The sequence below is a fragment of the Aedes albopictus genome, chromosome 3, assembly GCF_035046485.1.
Source record: "Aedes albopictus strain Foshan chromosome 3, AalbF5, whole genome shotgun sequence".
NCBI classification, from domain to species: domain Eukaryota; kingdom Metazoa; phylum Arthropoda; class Insecta; order Diptera; family Culicidae; genus Aedes; species Aedes albopictus.
The window spans coordinates 20958590-20980972 of NC_085138.1; the positions used below are offsets into that span (position 1 = coordinate 20958590).

General features: G+C 43.0%; 1 protein-coding gene across 1 annotated transcript in view; it reads right to left on the reverse strand.

Moving 5' to 3' along the window:
- LOC134290139 (uncharacterized) overlaps positions 1-4871 on the reverse strand; it is a 12950-nt gene extending 8079 nt beyond the window's left edge. The window contains exon 1 of the mRNA XM_062857182.1: positions 33-4871. Coding sequence (XP_062713166.1) covers positions 33-4871 — 4839 coding nt within the window. The remainder of the gene's footprint in view (positions 1-32) is intronic.
- Positions 4872-22383: the final 17512 nt, after the last annotated feature.

Genomic DNA, 22383 nt, shown 5'->3' on the forward strand with positions numbered 1-22383 from the left:
ATGCGCTTGAGGTGGGTTTTCGCAGATTTAACCGCGGCCTCCCAGAGGCCGCCGAACTCCGGTGCGTCGGGTGGGATGAAATGCCATTCGATTTCGCGGCTGCGACAGAAATCCTCGATGGTCGCCACGGACTGCTGATCTTGAAACTGGCGGAAGAGCTCGTTCATCTCGTTGTGCGCACCTCGGAAATTGGTCGCGTTGTCCGAGTGTAGCTGCTGAATCATTCCTCGTCGTCCGATGAAACGTTTCAGCGACGCCAGAAAGGCATCGGTACTCAGATCGGATACGGCTTCTAGGTGCACGGCCTTGGTAGTCATGCACACGTAGACGGATACATACGCTTTGATCAACGCTGGACGACGCGCTCCTTGCTTGATGGTGAACGGACCGGCGTAATCCACACCGGTGACGGCAAAGGGAGGTGAGGGTACAACCCTTGCGGCGGGCAAATTACCCATTAACTGGCTGTTGTTGCTTGGGTTGACTCGAAAGCATGTTACACACTTCCGGGTGATCGATCGAATGGTAGAGCGAGCGTTCAGGAGCCAATATCGTTGACGCATGGCATTCATCAGGCCGGTCTGCCCGATATGGAGCAGCTCGACATGCATCTGCCGAACCAGTAGACGTATCACCGGATCCTTGTCCGGCAGGATGATGGGGTGCCGACTCTCGAAAGGTAGCAGGGAACGATCCAGACGGCCACCCACTCGCAGGAGACCATCGGAGTAGATCGGACGGAGGTTGGCGAGTCTCTTACAGGGTTCGTTGGCACCAACTCGCTGAATCTCGTCCGCCAAATGAACGAGTTGGACTACGTGGATAATCGCTTCAGTGGAACGACGCAATTCGCCGACGGTCAAGTGCCGGCTTGTTTCGCGCTGGATCCGAGGTCTTTGGCAGTTTCGAATAAACCGCAGAACGTACCCCATGATACGCTGGATAGCCCGAAAACTGCTGAACTTGGAGAAAAAGGGAAATGGTTCGATACTTACAGCCGGGTTGGCTATCACTCCTTTCATTTCGGGTAGCTGATCATCTGGAACGAGCTCGGGCGAGTCGATGTCGTACACCACTCTATGGAGAAAATCGGGCCCATTCCACCAGAGGCTGTTGGTCTTCAGCGTTTCGGGTAGTTGGCCTCGGGACACGATGTCAGCTGGGTTTCGTAGAGATCGGATGTACTCCCATCGGTAGGCATTGGTGCTTTCTTGGATGACAGCTATTCGGTTTCGAACGAACAGCTGTAGCTGGTTGAGCGGCTTCCTTATCCAAGCCAGGACTATCGTACTGTCGCACCACAGCACAATTTCCCGGAACGTCATATCCAGGGCTGGTAGCACCTTCTGCACCAACCGGGAGAGCAGGAGAGCTGCACACAACTCCTTCCGAGGAATGGAAAGGTCATGCAGCGGAGCCAACTTCGATTTGCTGGTGAGGAGTCGTAACTTTGCAGAGCCGTCGGCAAAGAGGCTTCGCAGGTAGATACAGGCCCCGTACGCCACGGTTGAGGCATCGGAGAACCCATGCAGCTCGTATGCAATCACTCCGTCGAATGTTACGCATCTCGGAATGTCGATGTGGTGCAAATGTGACAGCGAGGTTTGCAATTCGTGCCACTCTTGCGCCGTGACTTCGTCGACTGGATCGTCCCAGCCGGTCTTCAACTGCCAAAGACGCTGAGCCAGGAGCTTCGCCAACACTATGACCGGCGACACCAGGCCCAGAGGGTCGAAGAACTTGGCGATCTCCGAATACATCTTTCTTTTCGTCACTTGTTGATCAGCTTCAGCTGACGGCTTCGGATGGTTGGCGATGAACAAGGTGTCGGCACCCGGGTCCCAGAGCAGACCGAGCACTTTGATGGCCTCGTTCACTCCTCGTTCTTCCATTGGCAACCTTTTCTCACGGTCTTCTTCGGGAATGTGCTCGAGAAATTCCTCGGAGTTCGAGCACCACTTGTGGATCGGGAACCCTCCATGCTGAAGTAGCTGCTGGAGTTGTCGTTGGGCCTCGATGGCTTCTTCCACCGAGTCTGCACCGGAAAGCACGTCGTCCATATACGTTTCTTCCTTCACAATGCGAGAGGCGATTGGGTAGGCATCGCCGTCTTCTTCCACCAGTTGCACCAAGCACCGTGTGGCTAGGAATGGTGCCGATGCTGTACCGTAGGTAACGGTACACAGCTCCAAAACCCGCAGCGGTTGCGACGGGTGGGGTCTCCAAAAGATCCGCAGGAAACGCCGGTCTTGCATCGCGTGTAGAACTTGGCGGTACATTTTGGAAACATCTCCGGAGAAGGCAATCTTGTACTTCCGGAACCGCAGGACGATGAAATGCAAGTCGTTCTGTACTACGGGTCCTACCTGTAGCACTTCGTTCAGGGACAGCTCGGATGGCGACGACTTGGCGCTGGCGTCAAATACAACACGGCATTTCGTGCTCGAGCTTGACGGCCGTAATACCGCGTGGTGCGGCATGTAGTACGATGGCTGGTTTGGAGGGTCTTCGGTTTCACGGACTTCGTGGCAGTGTCCAAGAGCTTCGTACTCCCGGAGGAACTCCACATACTGTGCCTGCAATTCCGGGTTGCGGACGAGTCGTTTCTCCAGCATCAGGAACCTCTTGAGCGCCAGAGCGCGACAGTCGTCTAGCTGGTCGATGTTTTCCTTGAACGGCAGCTGCACGATGAACCTTCCATTCTCGTCTCGCTGGTACGTAGAAAGGAAGTGGGCTTCGCATGCCAACTCCTCGGTCGAAAGCTTGGGAACATCGGGCACTTCTTCGATTTGCCAGAACTGCTGCATCATTCGCTCGATGTCGTTCACGGAGGCATGACTGGCTTGTAGCGACACGTTGGATACTAGCGGTTCAACGATGACACCAGATACGATCCACCCAAAGTATGTGTCTCGCAGGAGCGGAAGGTTGTCCGCTAGATTCAGCTGGCTTGGCTTCAAAATGTCGAAGAACAGTTCTGCGCCGATCAGTAGGTCCACCTTGTCTGGTGTGTGGAACTCGGGGTCGGCTAGAACCACTCCATCGGGAATCTTCCACTGGGCAATGTCGATTTTGGACGACGGAATCGTGCCCGTCACTCTCGGCGTTACCAGACACTCGAGGCTGGCCTGGAAACTAGAAACTCGAGACTTGATCTTCAGGGTTACCTTGTCGCGAGCCAGGGTGCGCAAGGCGTTGATGCCAGTAATCGGGACGTTGGCTGGTTGTTTTGGGAGACCAAGGCGACTGGCCAGTTCTTCGGTGACGAAATTTACCTGGGAGCCGCTGTCCAGAAGGACACGGCATGGATGCGGACGGTTCTTCTTGTCAAATGCTTGCACCACTGCGGTAAGCAGCAGTACCGTCTTGGACGACTGGGCGAAGTTCGACGAACAAGTGGTGGACACGGGCGGGTCCACGGGAGCATTCTTCTGCGCCGACTGCGGTTGAGCCGGGACAGACGGAACCGGCGGTAGGCTTACCACTGACTCCGCGGGAAGGGAAACGTTGGACTTGGAATCTTGACTGGGTGCTCCATCAGCATGGAGCAGGGTGTGATGCCGGCGTTGGCACTTACGACACGTCTTCTCGGAAGGACACTCTCTGGAGCGGTGCCCTTTACGCAGGCAGTTGAAGCATACTCCTGCAGCTCGGACCTTTTCTTGCTTCTGGGAGGGGTTCAGCTTTTCCAATGCTGTGCACTGGACATTTCGATGGGGACCGCCACAGATTTCGCAGGCTTGCGATACCGTAGCGGAAACTGCATGGCTCTTCTGGGGTGGATTCTTCGGAAGCGGCTGGAGCTGCTTCGGCTTCTCCTTGGGATTCGCTGGATGGACGGCTGCTTCGCAGTTTTCCAGGATCTGGCACCTGGACTTCAGGAAGTCGATGGTTTGAGAGTACTTGGGAAGCTCTCCTTTCTTCTGGCCACCTTCCCAGGCCTTTCGGGTTGACTTATCCAGCGCGGAGACGATCAGATACACGACGATGTGTTCCGATAGTCCAGTCATGTTCTGGTCGAGGTAACGAAGACTCTCTACATGGCGGGTGGCTTCGTTCAGGAGCGCACGCAGTTCCTTGTGCGTCTCGGAGGTCATCTTCCTGAGGGACAGCAACCCACGGATGTGAGTCTCCACGATAACACGCTGATTCTCGAAGCGGTCGGTCAAAATATCCCAAGCGTAGTCATAGTCACCATCGCTAAGGACCTTCGTATCCAGTACACCAGCTGCCTCGCCGATGAGCGCCTTGTCGAGGTGATAGAGCTTTATGGCGTCACTATCCCCCGAGTTGTCCATGAGATCTTGAAAGATCGCCTTGAACTTGGGCCAGGCGGCGTAGGTCCCATCGAACGTCGGAATCGGCGCCTTCAGTGGTTGTTGCTGGATGATCACTTGAGGCGCTGCTGTACTTACCGGAGGTACTGGAGAACTCACTGTTTTCGCTGCCAAAATCAGCGCTTCGACAACGTTGGAGGTGGCGTAGTGCATGTCTTCATAATCCGCATACTCCTTTTCTTGCTCTTCCATCGCTTCATCCGGTACCAGCCCCACTATCTGGGTGTGGAGCTGACTGAACTCGGCGTAGGTAGCGGAGAGCCCTTTCGATAGCACGTTCAGCTGCGCCAAGCCAATTTCCTGGTTACTGGCCAGTGTTCGGTTAATCCTCACCAGCTTCATTTTCACTTGGGCACGCTGCCGAACGGCTTTCTCAAACTCCTTCCTTATTGCGTCATCCATTGCCGTTTCCCACTCAGCAAATCCGTGGAACGACGGAGTAGAACTAGCAACGGATGCGGATTCTGGAACCACTTCTCGGTGCTGCTGATCAGCACTGTCGTTTTCTTTTTGCTGCGACCGCGTCACAGGCATTAATCACTGTTTGTTTCTTCGCGCTCTTCTTACTCGGGATTGCGCGCAGTTTATCACTTTCGGACGCGTTTCGAAATTGATTTCGTCGCGACCACGCACTGCACCAACTTGTGCAACTTTTACGCAAACGCACTCAAAAAACACTCGCGGCGATGTTTTCGCGGTTTACTGTTCAGTCCAAACTTTTTTCTGCTCGGGCACTCACAGCAGCAGCAATGTTTTCATTTGGTCCACTTTCCACTTTGGTCCAACCAAGCGTAGCTCGTCTCGTGTTCGTCAAACACGCACAATCATGCACAGCGTCTGTTTCACCACGGAGGATGCCGACGACGCGGGCGGTCGACGCCTCGATCCAGGCAGGATCGTCACACTTTTCCCCTGCACCACTCGGGCGGCGGCACAGTTGAGGGATTTTCTTTGGGAATTACCACGCGGATGGTGGTGCGATTCAGGCAGAATCGTCTTCACTTTCACTACACTTTTCTTGGCGGATTTGCCACTCGGGCGGCGGCACAATCCAAGGGAATTTCACGGGGTGGTCTTGTGGGATTTACCGCTCGGTCGGCGGTCGAATCCGGGCAAAATCTTCACGGGAAATCACTTCACACACTGATGATCCGGTTCGGAACGGACCAGATGTTCGAGCCCAGCGGTGTGGGTCGAAAAGCAGCGGACTGTATGGTCAATTTTGCGGGGGCAAACACGGCGGAACACTTCGCGACGGGAGGATCACTCTCGCGGAAGGGGATTTGGCAAGGGCCAACTTTTCTAGGGTGGAGAAAACCAGAACACGGAACGGCTACGCTTACAAAAACTACATTTATTTTCTCTTCTTTTACATCACTTTGTAAATGATAATTTTTTCACTGTTGCGGCTGCTGCGCGTCCGATCGGTAGGTCGGTAGAAAACTGTCTGATGCAACCGTTGCGGCTGCTGTTGCTTGGAGCTCGGGGAGAACAGCGAACAGACATACGTTCGCAGGTGTCGGTCACGCTGGCGGACGCGTGGCGCTCGCTGATAGGCTGTACGATTTTGGAATGGATTGCTTGCAGTGTTTCTCGCTTCCGTCGTTGGACGGAACAATAACAAAAATGATAACAAAATAATGTACTGGAATATCAAATTGAAAACAGAATGAGTTCTCATTGATAACAAATTGATATCTCATTTTGTTATCCACATTTTACGACTTGATATCATACACAGTTCTCAGGGAGTTATCAAATCCATAGGGTAATAACTAAAATTAATAACAAATTTAGTATTCATTTTGATATTTTATTCGGCATTAATTTACATGAATAAGTAAAAATTTAAATGAGATTTTGTTAATTTAGAAGAATCTCGTGATTGAACACTTGTTTTGTTGATACGATATCATCAGAATATGGCCCCTATTGACGGCGTATTATTATCGATTTTAAAATTAACATTTCATTAACAGTCATTTCTAACTTGGTGCCTAAATGAAGAAAAAATGTATGGCAGTCGGATATGATATCCTCATAGATATGTAGTAAAACACGAAAACATACGTAGTTCACGACATCCCAGAGCCACAGACATCGGGACTGAAATTGAATGACATCGAGCAACGAATTGAGTCGCATTCGGCTTTTCAGTTCTTTCCTTCGTTACCCGGGGAAAAATGATGACATTGGAAAAATAAGGTATCCGATTGGAATAGTTATTTATGCAACAAGTTGCAAAATGATGATTTTTTCGGCACGAGTCGTACATTTTCCAACGAGGCTTGCCGAGTTGGATAAATACGACAAGTGCTGAAAAAATCGAGTTTTGCAACGCGTTGCATACAACATTTTTTGCAATTATGAAAAATACCCTTAGTACGATCATTTCTAACTGCTCAAGTGCTCAGACAGGTCTCAGCTAAAACCACGTGCAGGCATCCATGCGCGTAAGTCCATTTTTCTCAATCAGGTAGGCTATGTTAATAAGTGTCACAACTACTCGGAGTCACGTCGTCAACGAGCGTTTTTTTGTGCTGCTGCTTCTAACTCTACGTCTGTTTGGCTGATCAAATCAGAATTAGAATCGCTTCTATTCATGTTCGATCTGCCGAACAGACATAGGAGCAGCCATTAAATAGACAAATTTACACGGAAGAACATTAGTGCTTGAGGAAACTTGTGAAAAGTGTATCATTGTAAAGGTGCGGAAAAGTAGTACTTTTCGGCACTCTTAAAAGTGTCGAAAAGTACTACTTTTCGGCACTCTTGAGCTAGTCACGAAAAGTAGGCCATTTCTGCACAGTTCCGGCAATTGAAAAGTGCAATCTTATGACACGTAATTGCAAAAAAATATTTTAAGCAATTCAGTATCGTAATTTCTATTTTATATTAGTCATTTTAGTATTATAATGACTAACTTTTCCGTACTGGTTCATTATGCAACTCAAATTAGTTGTATAATGAAAAAAAAATCATTGCATTAAATTGTCTATGGAACTCGTTGCAAAACTAGATTGTTGCAACTCGATACATAAATAACTATTACTACATTAATTCTTTTTGGCATAATGAGCAAATGGCATAATCTGACAAAAAAGTCGTTCGGAAAAATGGCCGTTTGACATAACAATAAGTGAAATGGCATTCATCATTTTCATGTATGATAAATATCTGTGTTATTTTCAAAACTGTGTCAAACATCACGGGATTCATCATTTTGGTACGGAGCTACAATGAATCCTTTTTCACGGGAGAAAACTTTAGAAAGGAACACTATGCCAATCGTCTATAATGCCAAACGACTATCATGCCAAATGACTTTATGCCAAACGGCCTAAAGTGTGAGAAAACTTGGGGTACTGTGGAACTCTTGTTTTTTCCTTGCGAAAGTGCGAATGGTGCAGTTTTAAAATATAGCACTGAAGAAATAATCACCCTGTAGATCAAATTTCAAAGGCACAAATCTCTTGAAAATTCGAGGTGTGGCTTCGTCATATCTTCACCTTAAATCAATAGCATGACCATTACCCAGAATCAGCAAATTACAAATTTTGTGTCAATATGTAAATACAATACTCAGGTACAGGGGATAGACAAAATGATTGGGACAGGCAAAATTTTCATTTTTCAAAAAATGTCCAGCTGTAACTTTTCTAAAAGTGCAACAAATATTCTCAAATTTTCACTGTAAGTTGATCAACTAGTTGTGTATCAGAGGACACAATTTGGAAAAGATCGGGCTATTCTGCACGAAGTTATAAGCACATTAGAAAAAGGTAGAATTATCCGATAGCCAACTTTGAGTTGTTATATCTCCGGATTCAATGAACCGAATGCAATGAAATTTTGTCCATTTATGACCTCGTTTGGCTCAACTTGAAATTATTAACAAGAGAAAAAGTTATAGCAATTTCATTACAGTGGTTTTTCGATTTTGTCACGGTTCTATTTAATCACGCTCCATTATATCACGCTCGATTCAAGCACGGTATTTTTTTCGATTTTATCACGCTATGAAATTTGATAGTAATATTTTCGAGTACATATTTCAAACTAAGTAGGACATATGAATTGTCATAAGTATGCTACTTTTGCACATTAGTAGCGTTCGTTCACCAGTTTTGGTCAGTCTAAGGGAAACCACTCCTAAAAAATACAAATTACCTATTTTAAACTACCAATATGCCGATATGAAAGATTTCAATCTATATTATGGCCAAAACTAATGCTTCTACCCTAAATGGTTTCAGTGACAAAGGTGATAAGGGGATTCAGACCGGGTTCTGAACTTGATTATCTAGAATCGCATTCTAAAACATCTCAAATATTTACCTAACAAACGGAAAGCTATATAAAACTGCAATTTTAACTCATTTCAATCAAAGTTGGTTGGATAAAATCTCGCGCTCAGTATCATACGGGAGTATCTACAATGATCGATTTCTCTTCATCGATTTTCTCTTCGGCTAATAACTTGGCCTGCAAATCATTTTTGAATGTTTTTGTTGTTTTAAATGCTAGTCCTAGTCGTCCTTCACCGAAATACACCGAGAGATCATCCGAATATTGATCGTATTTTCCGGAATAATCCGAAGAGAAAATCGATGAAGAGAAATCGATCATTGTAGATACGCCTGTATGATACTAAACGCGAGAAATGTCAAAATTCAAGCTTTAGAATGCCGTTCGCAATATATAAGCATATAAGCTTAGAAAGATTCCTAGCATAAGAGAATCTAAAGATGTTCGTCAGAATAGACCATTAAAATCACTTCAACGGCTGTTATGAAATGATCAATTGCTACCATGCATGGATGTCATAACTTAAATAATACTCAAGACTGAAAATGCTACTTATTGCTTGCTCACTCGAGGAAACTATTGAGTGCCATTTCAGACTTAATGCGTTCCATTTCATGTCGCTCCATTTCGTCTTCACTAGTTAGTTGAGGCGTTGAAGGGATATCTTCACATTGCTCTACAATGCAGCATAAATACAGTCTAGGATGACTCCTTGATATTTATTGACGGTTGTCAATTTGTTTTTTCAAAATGCTGCTTGAAATTTTCAATGTCTATTGCGTGGTTTGATGTTTCGTTCGGTTTTTATTTGCTTTTTTGTATTTAGGTGTATTTAGAGTAATAAAAACACTCGCAAAATATGTGTTTCAATTTTATCACGCTCCAGTATATCACGCGATTATTTTTTTTATTCGTGATATAATCGAAAAAGTACTGTAATATTATGATTTTTTAGTAAATTGGTCTATTTTTAATATGCATCTCATTACTTTTTCAATGAATTGCCACCTATGTTGTTACTTTCTTTCACAACACATCTGCATTCACGACAATTAGAGGGAACTTAAAATAACTATACTTAGCATCTTGAATTTTGAAACGATGTTGAAATTTAAGAAAATTTGGTGTTTTATTAGAAAAATAATGTAATCGTTATAATTTTCTTCCGTGTTGAGAATTTTAAGTTAAGACAAAAGGCTTTCAAAGTTGTATATCCTTCAAAAGAAGAATATTAAAGATGTTAACAAGTCCAAGGCTTGTGCAGTATCTCCTGTGTGGTCCAATGACCACCCGTATTTATACTACCTTAGGTAGACATAATGAATCATACCTAGATATTTAGGTACTGTAATGAATAGTATTTCATGTAGGTAGATATCCTATGCGCACAACCATTAGGTAGACACTACAGTCCTTTCCCCTTTAGAAAACTTCAAAAAAATAACATTCATCACCAAAATAATGATGGCACAAATAAACTGACGAGTCCGTCACTTTCAAAGAACATATCTGTTCGTTAACAAAACTACAAAAACAAAAAAAAAGATTTCGCTATCTCAACATCGACAACTTTACCGAAAAATTACAAATAACACAAATCCATTCACCAAAACATAACATACGACAATTCCGCCACAAAATAACAATTTCGTTCACCACAAAAAATAACATTTCGTTATTACCAAAACAAAAAGACAATTTCGTCAATGCAACATCGGCCAAAAAGAACATTTTGTTCACAACATAATGGCAATTCTACCATAAAAGAACAATTCTGTTCTCCACAAAAATAACAATTTGTTATTACCACAACCTGAAAACCAAAAGGAAATAATTTCGGAATAACTCAAAAGAAATCACACGTTCCTTGATCCTCGTCGCCACTTTTATATCCTTCAAAAGAAGAATATTAAAGATGTTAACAAGTCCAAGGCTTGTGCAGTATCTCCTGTGTGGTCCAATGACCACCCGTATTTATACTACCTTAGGTAGACATAATGAATCATACCTAGATATTTAGGTACTGTAATGAATAGTATTTCATGTAGGTAGATATCCTATGCGCACAACCATTAGGTAGACACTACACAAAGCTCATTATATAAGTCATAAATTGACAAAATTTCATTGCATGAATCCGGAGATTTAACAACTCAATGTTGGCTATCGGATAATTATACCTTTTTTTCAATCTTCATAACTACGTGCAGAATAGTCCGATCTTTTCCAAATTTTGTCCACTGATACACAAATAGTGATCAACTTACAGTGAAAATTTGAGAATATTTGATGTATTTTTCGAAAAGTTACAGCCATTTGAAATTTTTTTGAGAAGACGAAATTTTGCCTGTCCCAATCATTTTGTCTATCTATACATTTAACAAATATTTTGTGAATATAATTTAATGTTAAGGAAGCACATTAACCTTTTTTTGGATTTTTGAAATAAAATCTTGTTATCATTGAGTTTTTGAAATGATAACAAAATGATATCTCAATTTGATATTAAATAAAAACAATTCGGAACGAAAACTTGTTTTGATTTCATTTTGTTATCAATAACAAAATGAGTTATCAATTTGTTATAGGTTTGTTCTCATTCCCTGCTCGGGAAGTCATAGGATTTGCCTTGGCTTATTCAATGAATGGAATAAGATGAGACAGTGCTGCTCACTGATCAACGTGAGAAAACAAAACTTAAATATTGTGGATCTCCGTGAGAATGAAATAAAGACGTTTCTTCTCCATATCAGGTTCTTGGGTTTATTCACAATGAAATTATGAGACAGCTCTGAGTTCTACAGAGATATGTTAAAACTCTGCCCGAATGATATAAGTCGCCGTAAAAAATCATCTCATTCGAGTCTTCTTTTCTCACTGGTCATGTGAGATCAAGTATTTTCGTCTCATTCCACTCACCGATTGAACCAAATCCTTGCTTTGAACTACGACTCAAGTGACGTGATCGAGACCATATGCAAATCAAATGTGGACGAAACGTTTCTCACTTCGATATATGAGACGATCTATTGTGCTCATTCTGCAAATGGAGTAACGTGACAAAAGTAATTGACTTTCCATTTGATTTACACGGCGAGTAACTTCATTCGAGTCGAGATCTGTCACCTCGATATACGTCTCCGACTTTTGTCACGTCACTCCATTCGCAGAATGAGCACATACATCAGCTCATACCTGGTCTCATGATCTGGTCTAATATATTATTTCATGTTCAGCCAGTAATGTCCTCGTTTAATTTCACGTCCTCATTGGCTATGCCAAACCAAGATATCTCACTCAGACATCATACCATCTTCTTCTTCTTTATGGCTCTACGTCCCCACTAGGACTTGGCCGGCCTCGTTTCAACTTAGTGTTCTTTGAGCACTTCCACAGTTATTAATTGAAGGGCATTCTTTGCCTGCCATTGCATGAATTTGTATATTGTGAGGTAGTACAATGATACACTATGCCCAGGGAGTCGAGAAAATTTTCCCGACCGGAACGGGAATCGAACCCGCCATTTCCGGATTGGCGATCTATAACGTTAACAACCTCTAGGCTTATTTTCTTTTTGGCTTTTGAATCATGACTGATTCTGAGTCTACGTCTATAAGATGGGATCAACCTATCTATACGAGTGGAGTGAGGTGAGTAATCTCGGTTTGACAGTTCAGTATTCAGCTCTTACACGAACTCACCTCTAAGGAGGTGAAAAGCTCATTTGCTGTTCTCGACCGAGATGCTTCACTCGTTTCTACTCGTGGAATAGTTAAAATCACATTTGTTGAGATTAAATAAGACACTACACCATCTTCGGCCAGAAGCCGCACAGACTGAACATTACTAACATTAGACAACGGACAACACATAAAATACCTAGTGGCCCAGTGGAGAATTTTTCATTTGACGAAAAGTTTCCCTCGACTGAAGCGGGAATCGAACCCACACTACGAGGCTTACGAGACACCTAAACAACTGACGCCGCTAACCGCTCGGCCACGAAGCCTACTACCTATTCTCACTCACAGTTGAATGATATAAATGTCTGAGAATGATTTCACTTTTCTTTGAAATCAAACCATTTCACCATGCTGCAATTGTTGGACAAAATGAATTGGTCATATGAGTGTGAATGACTTAGTGAGACGGGACAGACAGGGGGAGATGAGGTATAAAACAAACAGAATTTTTCCTCCTTCGAGTCGACTATTTTCAATTTACCATGTGAGATTGAGCTATCTCACCATAGAGAAAGTCTCACTGTTCCATATGTTTCACTTTAAATAACTTTTGAAGAAGAATAACAGATATACTGTTCCCTTATATTCATTTCTGAAACGCGACGACCATTACCCATCGCAAACGAGGGTGAACCGAAGAAAAGGGCACGACCAGAGAAAGAAAAAAAACTACGAAAAACAGTCATACTGAGTACAAAAAGTCTTAAGGTAAATAAATTATAGCAGAAAAAAAAACAAAACAAAAAAACAGTGTAATTTATCTGTAAAATAATATTTAATTCAACACTAGAAACAAACCAACACAAAAAAAACGTTAAAACTATGCTGTAAATAAAGAGAAACAAAAAAAATCGAAAAGTATGTGGCAGTCAAGCCAAAACACAAGGAACTTTGGTGGCATGCTTTTTGTTGATTAAAAATATCCGAAAGCCTGTTAGACAACTTAGCAATGTTAATGTGCAACCTTTACCTGTCAGACAAAGGATTTAAGACGTGAGTGTCCTCTGCTGTACGTAGGAGTTGTCTCCATTCGACTCGGTCCCCATGGATGTGCGTCTCCAGTCACGCACTCTGCGAAGGGTCCACAGATCGTCCTCCACTTGATCGATCCATTAAATCCTGATGATGTGACCCGTCCACCGGAGCCTCCCGATTTTCGCGGTGTGGACGATAGTTCATTCTCTCACCAATTTAAGCTGCTCTTGGTTCATTCGCCTTCTCCATGTCCCGTCTTCCATCTGCATTCAACACCTTCCGTTCGAAAACTCCAAGGGCGCGTTCGTTGGTCCTCTGCACGTAGGGTCCATGTTTCGTGCCCATAGAGGACGACCGGTCTAATCAGCGTTTTGTAGATGGTTAACTTCGTGTTACGGCGAACTTTATTCGATCGTAGAGTTCTGCGGAGTCCAAAGTAAGAACGATTTCCTGCCACAAGCCGTCTCTGAATTTCTCTGCTGGTGCCGTTGTCAGGGGTCACAAGTGAGCCCATGTACACGAATTCTTCAACCGCCTCGATTTCAGCACCGTCGATAGAAATTCGGGGTGGCGGGCGCTGTAAAACCTCCCTAGAGCCTTTTGCCATCATGTACTTTGTCTTCGACACAAAGCCGATTTGGTTTCATTCTTTAGTTGGATGTACGTTTCCGCCATCGTCTCAAATTTGCGAGCTATAAAATCAATATATCATCAGCGAAACCAAGCAGCTGAACGGCTTCGTGAAAATAGTACCACTCGTGTTTATCCCCGCTCTCCGTAGTACACCCTCTAAAGCTAGCACGAAAAACCATCACCTTGCCGTAATCCTCTGCGAGATTCGAAGGGACTCGAAAATATCCCTGATACTCAAACTACGCACATTACTCGATCCATCGTCGACTTGATCGATCGTATCAGTTTATCCGGGAATCCGTATTCGTGCATAATCTACGCCGATTTGAAATCGATGAACAAGTGATGTGTGGGCACGTTGTATTCGCGGCATTTCTTCATCACCTGGCGGGTGGCGAACATCTGATCCGTTGTAGCGCGTTCACCCATGAATCCAGCCTGACATTGCCCCACGAACTCTCTTGCAATCGGTGATAGACGGCGGCATAGACAGTATCTTGTAGGCAGCGCTCAGTAGTGTGATCGCGCGGTAGTTCCCGCAATCCAACTTGTCGCCCTTTTTGTAGATGGGACACACCATCCAACCTTTCCTGCGGTAATATTTCCTCATCCCAAATCTTGGTAATGACCCAGTGTAGTGCTCTCACCAGTGTTTCCCCCATAGTATTTTAGCCATGTGCTACGTCGCGGAGCCATGTACTGCAGCCGAGGTACTACCTATACATATCTATATTCGTGATCTCCAGGTGGCTTTATGGATAGGTATGCGGGCGAAGAAAGTGCTTCGAACTACCATACCACGGGAAACGGCAAAGTTTACTCATCGTTGCTCGTTATCATTCGATACGTCGCGCAGGCTGTTCCGTCCGATCACCGGTTTGTATATTTCTTCCCTTCCTACCTGTTCGTTCATGTCACGCGAAGAGCAGTCATCGTATGTTTGCTCTAACTGTGCGTAGAGCACTTCTTTCTCCTCATCAGGTCTCCCTTCGTGTGAGCAGTGCACGTTGATGATGTTATAGTTTAAGGGCCGATTTCTTCACCTCGGCTTAACTGGTAAGCCAGGCTTACCCATATAGTTAAACCTGGTTTAACGCTTAAGCCAGGGTGAAGTAATCGCCCCCAAGTGAGTTTGAAAATGGGATTTTTTGTGTAACGTAGATTATGGACGTTCCCTTCTGCTTGCATTGGTTACTCTAATTCACCTAAGGATTTCCTGGAGGATTGGCGGAGGAATTCCTGGAGGTTTCTCAGAAAGAATCCCTAATGTCATTTCTGGAGAAATCCCAGAAGAAATTCCTGAAAGAAGTCCAGATGAAATTGCTAGAAGATTCCCAGAAGGATTTTTTGAAAGAATCTCAGAAGGAATTGCTGGAAGAATCTTAGAAAAAAAAAATCCTGGAAGAATTTCGGATAGAAGCCTGGATGAATTATGGAGGAATTTTGTAAAGAATTCCGGGAGGAACCCCCGTTGGAATTGCTGGAGAAAACTCCGAAGTTATTGCTGGGAGAATCTCAGAAAGAATATCTGGAAGAATACCCTAAGAAACTCTTGGACGAATTTCTTATAAAATTTTGGAGGAATTCCGCGGGAAATTCAGAGAAATTTGGTGGGATTCCAGAATGAGTTCCTGGAGAAATCATAGAAGGAATTCTCACAACAGCAAGTCCTATGTGAATATCACAAGGAAGCTGGAAGAGGCTCGAAAGGAACTTCGAGAGAAATATCAGAAGGAAGTCCTGGAGGTATAACAAACGGATTTCGAGGGGCAATCTCAAAAGAAATTTCTGAAGGAATCCTTGAAGGAATTGCTTGAAGACAACCAGTAGGAATTCCGAAAAGAATCCCTCAAGGAATCCTATAGAAAAAAAAACTTCTGGTAGATTCTGGTGTAAGTCCATTTTAATTTAGAAGAAACACTTATATCTCGGTTGCACTCTGGTTGAATTCGCCCAAAAAACTCATGGGAAAATTTTTAGATTTCCAGTGTCATTATTTTGATCGCGTGGCTGGCAAGGGCACTGGTGTGCAGGGATGGCATTCCGCACTGAAAATGTGCACAGTGCAGCTCTTTTTCATATTAAAACCGCGCACACTTGCACTCACACTGAGGAGCATGCCATCCCTGCTGGTGTGCTGTCCGTATTGGTCACAAGCTGGATATTACATCTTTCTTCCAGCCAGCGGCGCGATATTTTCAAGAACAAACCGCATCCAGTCCCGGGAAACACTCAGTTAGTTTGTCCGGTGGGAATGCCGAGTCTCCATGAGCTGCTCCAGTGAAGTTGACCAATTGCGGATGCCGATCGTCCCGAATACGCATTATCAGAGACAGTCGTGCCTGCTATGGGCTCAAGAAGAAACTGCGATAAAAAAGTTTCACCCCCACATCAAAATGTACTTGAACAGGACGCTAACAAGTCCGGTGGTCCTCTACGGATAGGAGACATGGGCCATGCTCGATGAGAACCTACAACAACTAAGAGTTTTGAGAGACGTGCTGAGGACGTTCTTGGCGGCGTACTTGAGGGACGAATGACCGCTAGGTTAAAGGCCCTCTGCAAAACCAAAGCGGCGCACTGTGGTTCCGCCATAGGTCATTAATCTAAAAATTTGACCTCAATGAAATTGTGATATCATTGCGGTAATATCAAGTTTATTGCTTTAATAACTAGGATCAATTATTACCTTTATCAAATATATGCCGAAACTATTCCGCAGAGCTCTTGAAAGTGGATGATCATGAGTAGATATATTATTTGATTTTTTTTTTTCAATTTAAGTCCTATGCATTCATGACTCTAATAAAAAGTCTCATCCATTCGACATAGGGTAATTCGTCAATTGTTGAACGGTTAGTACTGGCATTTTGGTTTTCGTTTGTTTTTCCGTGCGTAATTCCACTTTAGTTGAAAAATATCCAGTGAACGTCTAGATCTACTCATTCATTATACTGCCTATTGAATTTGTATTCCCTAAAATTCCATTTTCTAAGAGAAAATAGAACATTTGTATGGGAAGTCTGTAACCCAAATGTTGAACGCTTCCTTTACCCTTCAGCGCGCGCGCTGTTGTAAAAAGCACAACACTACCAAAAAACCTCGCTTTTCGTATACATCGCGAGCGCGGTGCAGTTTCGGTTGTTTGATGGCGCGCGCGCTGGAAGGTTAAGCTAGCTCATCCTAATGTTGGACCCAGGCTTTCCAAATGTACAGCCTTCTCGCAACAGCCCGCGCAAGGCTGAATCGACACTCTCTTATGTGTGCAGACCATCTCTCGTTACCGTGTGCAAAACCATCAGTGAGAAATGTATCGCCAACAGCACGCACACGCATGAGCGAAAGATGTATTGAAACAGCCGCTGCTTCGGCTGCTTGCCTGACAGTTGCATACTCGAGTCGTATCGAGCCGAGTGGGAAACGTCGTGAGTATTGTTGGCCGCATGGCGATGACAATCTTCGGCTAACCAAGCCGGCTGTCGCGTAAAGGGTGTCATAGGCTGTCACGGGAGCACATGGCTTAACGCTAAAAGTTATTCACAAAATATGTGCTCAATAAATATTTTTTTACAGACATGATATGCCTTTCACAAGATGCCCCAGGGGCGGAAAGAAGTTTGTGCCAGTCGTTTTTTAAAATTGTAATCTGGCTAAAATATACCACTGATGTGAGATTAAACTCTCTTTTATATTGAAAACATGGCAGTGCATTTCACATGCCAATAAAAAATAATGCTATGCAAAATACTCTACTAGAACAAGACTTACAGGTACATATTCTCTATTTGGAAAAATACATAATACATTAAATGCGTCGAAAATTTTGAGCGTGGGATATACCACGATACTCCGACACGTTCAACAGAAGTAAAATGCTCGGGCCGAGCGCAGCGATTTTCCTCACTTCGTGTACAGCCAACGAGAGACGGTTTGGATGAGAGCCGAGGTTGTCATCGGCGAACGAACGCACACACAAAGCAGATTATGTGAGCAGTTCCCGACAGTGATGTTGTACGTCGCATGAGTTTTATTCTGTGGGCTGTCATGAACCATGCATTCACAAGGCTGTCATGCGAATAAGAGTTTGACAGCCATCAAAATGCTATCATGATGCGGTACTTTTGGGAAGCCAACTTGGACGGTTCTCGCCAATTCTGGAGCTCGATTTGATTAGGTCGAATGTAACATGTACCGCAAACTGAGAAAATGGCAGGCAAAGTTATGAGAAGCAAAATCAAATCTCATTTAACATTACAACTGCTAAACTCACATAAAATCTCCCATGTCACACATTTGATCCCAACAAATATACTAACTGCTATGCATTTGCAAATTATACAGAAATAACGTGCGATCGATTTTAAATAAAATTTTAGGTCTCTTTGATCGGTGAGATTTCTTTTTCGACCATCTGAACCAATGCCACTTCCGACCTTCTTCCGAACTGTCATTTACATTCGACCTAGCTGATCAGACCCTTTGCAGCTTGACAGGTTGTTTACGACTTTGAGGTTAGAATCTGATAAGACTTTTTATCGATTCCTGTTTACATTCGTCAGGCTCATTCGACCTCTTGCACGGTGTTTGTGCACTTAAGTTATTTTACTTTTCTATAGTTTTTTAACAATTTAACTAAGTTCTCTCAGTGAATTAAGTGCAGATGAAGAGTATAGTGTTCCGGTGATGTATCTGTTCAAAAAAAGAACTAATTGAGCAGCGGCAGTGGGGTTTTGTGCTAGGTAAAATTGATCATGTTTCTTACGACCCTCTGCTCGTGGGTGATGGACATTCGACCCACCGGTTGTCTATTTAAAAATGTTATAATTATTAATAAATCCATGCAAGTAAGTACTTTATTTAGTGAATAATGCACTGCGGTTGTGATAATATCGCAAACATAGCAAATCTATTAAGTTTTTAGCGCAATTAACGAGTTTTTCATAACCACAACAAACATTCGACTTTCGTTGTAGAGAATGTGATTTACGGCTATTTGATAAGGACGTAAGTAACAAAACGAGATGCTATGAAAATTTAGCACATACGTCATTAAAAGTTTTGCTTATATTTTTTCGCTAGGAGTTAAATTAAATACATTGTTTCAAGTGAATAATGAAGTAACTCAAGACGATTATGTTGCTAGGAAAAGCTCAATTTTTGTAATTTTGTTACTTAGGACCTAATCAAATCGAACTCCAGAATTGTTGAACGGTTGAAGCTTTATTCGTAATTGATGACGTATAACCCGACACCAACCTATCATTCACCTGTTTTTATTTTGGCCACCAAACCCAACATAGACCCAACAGTTACCCGATGTGAGTCCAACAGTGGTCCAACATTTGATAAAATTTGACCAGACTTTGACCCGACATCCGATATTTTTTCACTCTGGCGGATTTTTTTCCGGGTTTTTCGGGTTTTGTGAACAGCTAATCCGAGCTAGTGACAATTCATTTAAATGACAAGGAATCGCTCATTTGAAGAAAGCGCTAGTGGACTGAAATAGTTGTAAACATGACTAGATGCAAAAATGGCTGAAAGATTTGATTAGAAGCGAAAACGACTGAAGAAAAGATGCCTTTAAAAGCCCCTGAAACACTCCGGGAAACCCATGGGACCCACTCAACCCCCAAGAACACTCGTGGAACTACCCTGAAATCCCTTGAAAACCCGTGGGTTGCCCTTGACCTCCTGGAACGCCTTGAAATACTCCTGGGACCCCCTTAACACTCCGAATTCCTCTTGAACAACTTTGGAATGCCCTTGAAACCCATTTAAAACCACTGGAATCTTTCTGAAGCCCACTGGAACACCCCTGGAACATCTCTCGAACGCCCTTGAAACCCCATGAAATGCACGGTTAGGTAAAGTGAAAAAAAAAATCCGGCAGTCAATGCTCACATCGTAGCTTATGCCAGTGTTCAACAATTGGATCATGGATGCATAATGATAGTGTGATAAGAAAAATATTTTTTTCAAATAAAATTACAATGAAAATGTGATTTTAAACAATGTTAAACTGTTAAGGACATCCTTCCAGTTCTTGTAATTATGGTGTGCCTTTGATATTTGTGGTCGATTTGCCCGCAAAGCTTATTTCGTAACAGCAATTTCTTAAAATTAATCTTAAGAATTGTGCAGTTTTCGTGTCATCAGCGGAACTAAATTTTTAATCAATTTTTTTGACATAAAATATGTATAATTTTGTAAATTAATTAGAGCAATATCGTGACCAACATGTATATGCATCTACATCATACGTTTACGTTGGATGAAAATTACTTAAGAAGGATTTATAATAAAATATTCAGAAACTGTTCAATATTTGGGTAGTGTTCAACAATTAGCGAATTACCCTATGTTTGGTTGATTGTGTTCGATTCTTACATAGTTGAAATCGATGTTTATCATAAACTAAGATGCCATTCTTTATCAGTTTATTTGAATATCTTTGACTGAATTAGATGCTTTTTCCACAAAGTATTAAAAACTGAAAATTTTCAACAAGTCGAAAAAAATGTTTCCCCTACCGACCCTTCGGACGTTCTTCTATAATCTTAAACAATGATTTACTGTCGAATTTAACTGCGACCGTTTGCGACCAGATAAATGGTAGTCACTTATGTGTAGTACCTTCAATATACCGTGGAGGGCCCATACTCTGCACCTAAGACTTTTTAAATTTCAATCAGCTGTAATAAATTCAAAATGAAACCGATTTGGCTGAATTTTTGACCGCGCATAGCAATAAGCCTTGTAATTAAGGGAAAAATACATTTTTATTCAAAACACTCAATTTTTATGTAATATTATGAAATTTCTAAAGTGTGTCAATGTTCCCAATTCTGCGCACCCTTTTTTGGGATGTTCCTAATTCTGCGCACATGGAAAAAACTAGCATATTGTAATGAAAACATGATTCATAGACCCAATTCAATTACATTCTTCATTTTCAACTTTCATACGACATTACGACCGTATTGGAACTGTGCATGTTCCCAACATTGATACTACCAACTTTGATTACTAAGCAAAGTGAATTTTAATCATGTTATTGAAAAGGATTTGGTAGCATTACTGAATACTACTATGTAAAACTTTTAAGTTATCCGCATAATATGCAAGTTAAGATCGAACCCTCCTGGACATTCCCCATGAAAAGCATCGCCTTCACACCGATGCTCATGGCAACAACAACAACGACAACACCAACGACGACGACGGCGATGCCAGCCCGTTCAACCTCGAGCCCGCAAGCCGCAAACATCAGCAGTTCTGCCCCTAGCACCCAGAAGTAGAACGGACGCACCTAGCCAGGTCAGCAAGCCCGGCAGCCACCGATGTCACCAAGTGGACGGACCACATCAGCAGGTTTATGCCAAGCAACAGCAACATGGCAATCACTTCCTGTATTTTTCATAATAAGCACTTTCTTGATAGGTTTCATTTGAATTGAAAGACAATAAAGAATTATTACTTTTCCGGACGTCAAGTCGAACAGTTAGTCTTTTTTAAAACCTAGTCTGGATGACGAGACTCAGAAGTGGCGCAGTCGTGTAGTTTTCGGTCGTGAGTGAAAGTGATTCTGCTAACCAACGGGGGATTACCGGAGGAAGAATAACAGTGCTCACCTTGCCGAAACCCAGAACCAGCTTCGAGAACCAGCGGATTACTGGATACATCGAACACCGGCGGATTACCGGACCAAACGTGGAACATCATCTAGAATACCGGCGGATTACCGGCGTTTCAAAGGATTTTGCAAAACGTAAGTAATTTAAGTTTCTTTTTAAGTGGAAATTCGTGACTATTAAATCAGAAGAATATCAAATCATAATTAGTGAAAGTGATTACCTCATATGAAAACAAAACTATCTTCCTATAATTAAAATTTATTACCAAAAGTGTAGGTTTAATTAGTGCTTGAAAATCTTTAGAGTGTGTGTTTACCGAAAAAAAAGTGAAAAGTTTCTTGATTTTTTTTTTCTCATCCGTGCTTTTGTTGAAAAATGGCACAAAGATACGATGAAAACCGTGATCTGCTTCAAATCCAGGTAGGTGAACTGGAGAACCAGATACGCGAGTTGGCGGGAGCAATGCAACATCGAGATCAACGTATCGTTGAATTAGAAGCACTTGCTGCCAACCAACAAATGGGAGCGGCAGCAGCAGTGCAGCAAAATAATTCAGTGGAGAGTGCCTTGCGTGCACTGCAAACACCACAGATTATACGGGTACTTCAACCATTTGACGGTAACCCAATAAAATTACATTCGTTCATTAAATCGATTGACGACTTAATGCCAGAAATCGAACGTGTGAGAAACACACCGGCTTACACCGTATGGCTCCTTGCCATTAGGTCGAAAATTATCGGAGACGCT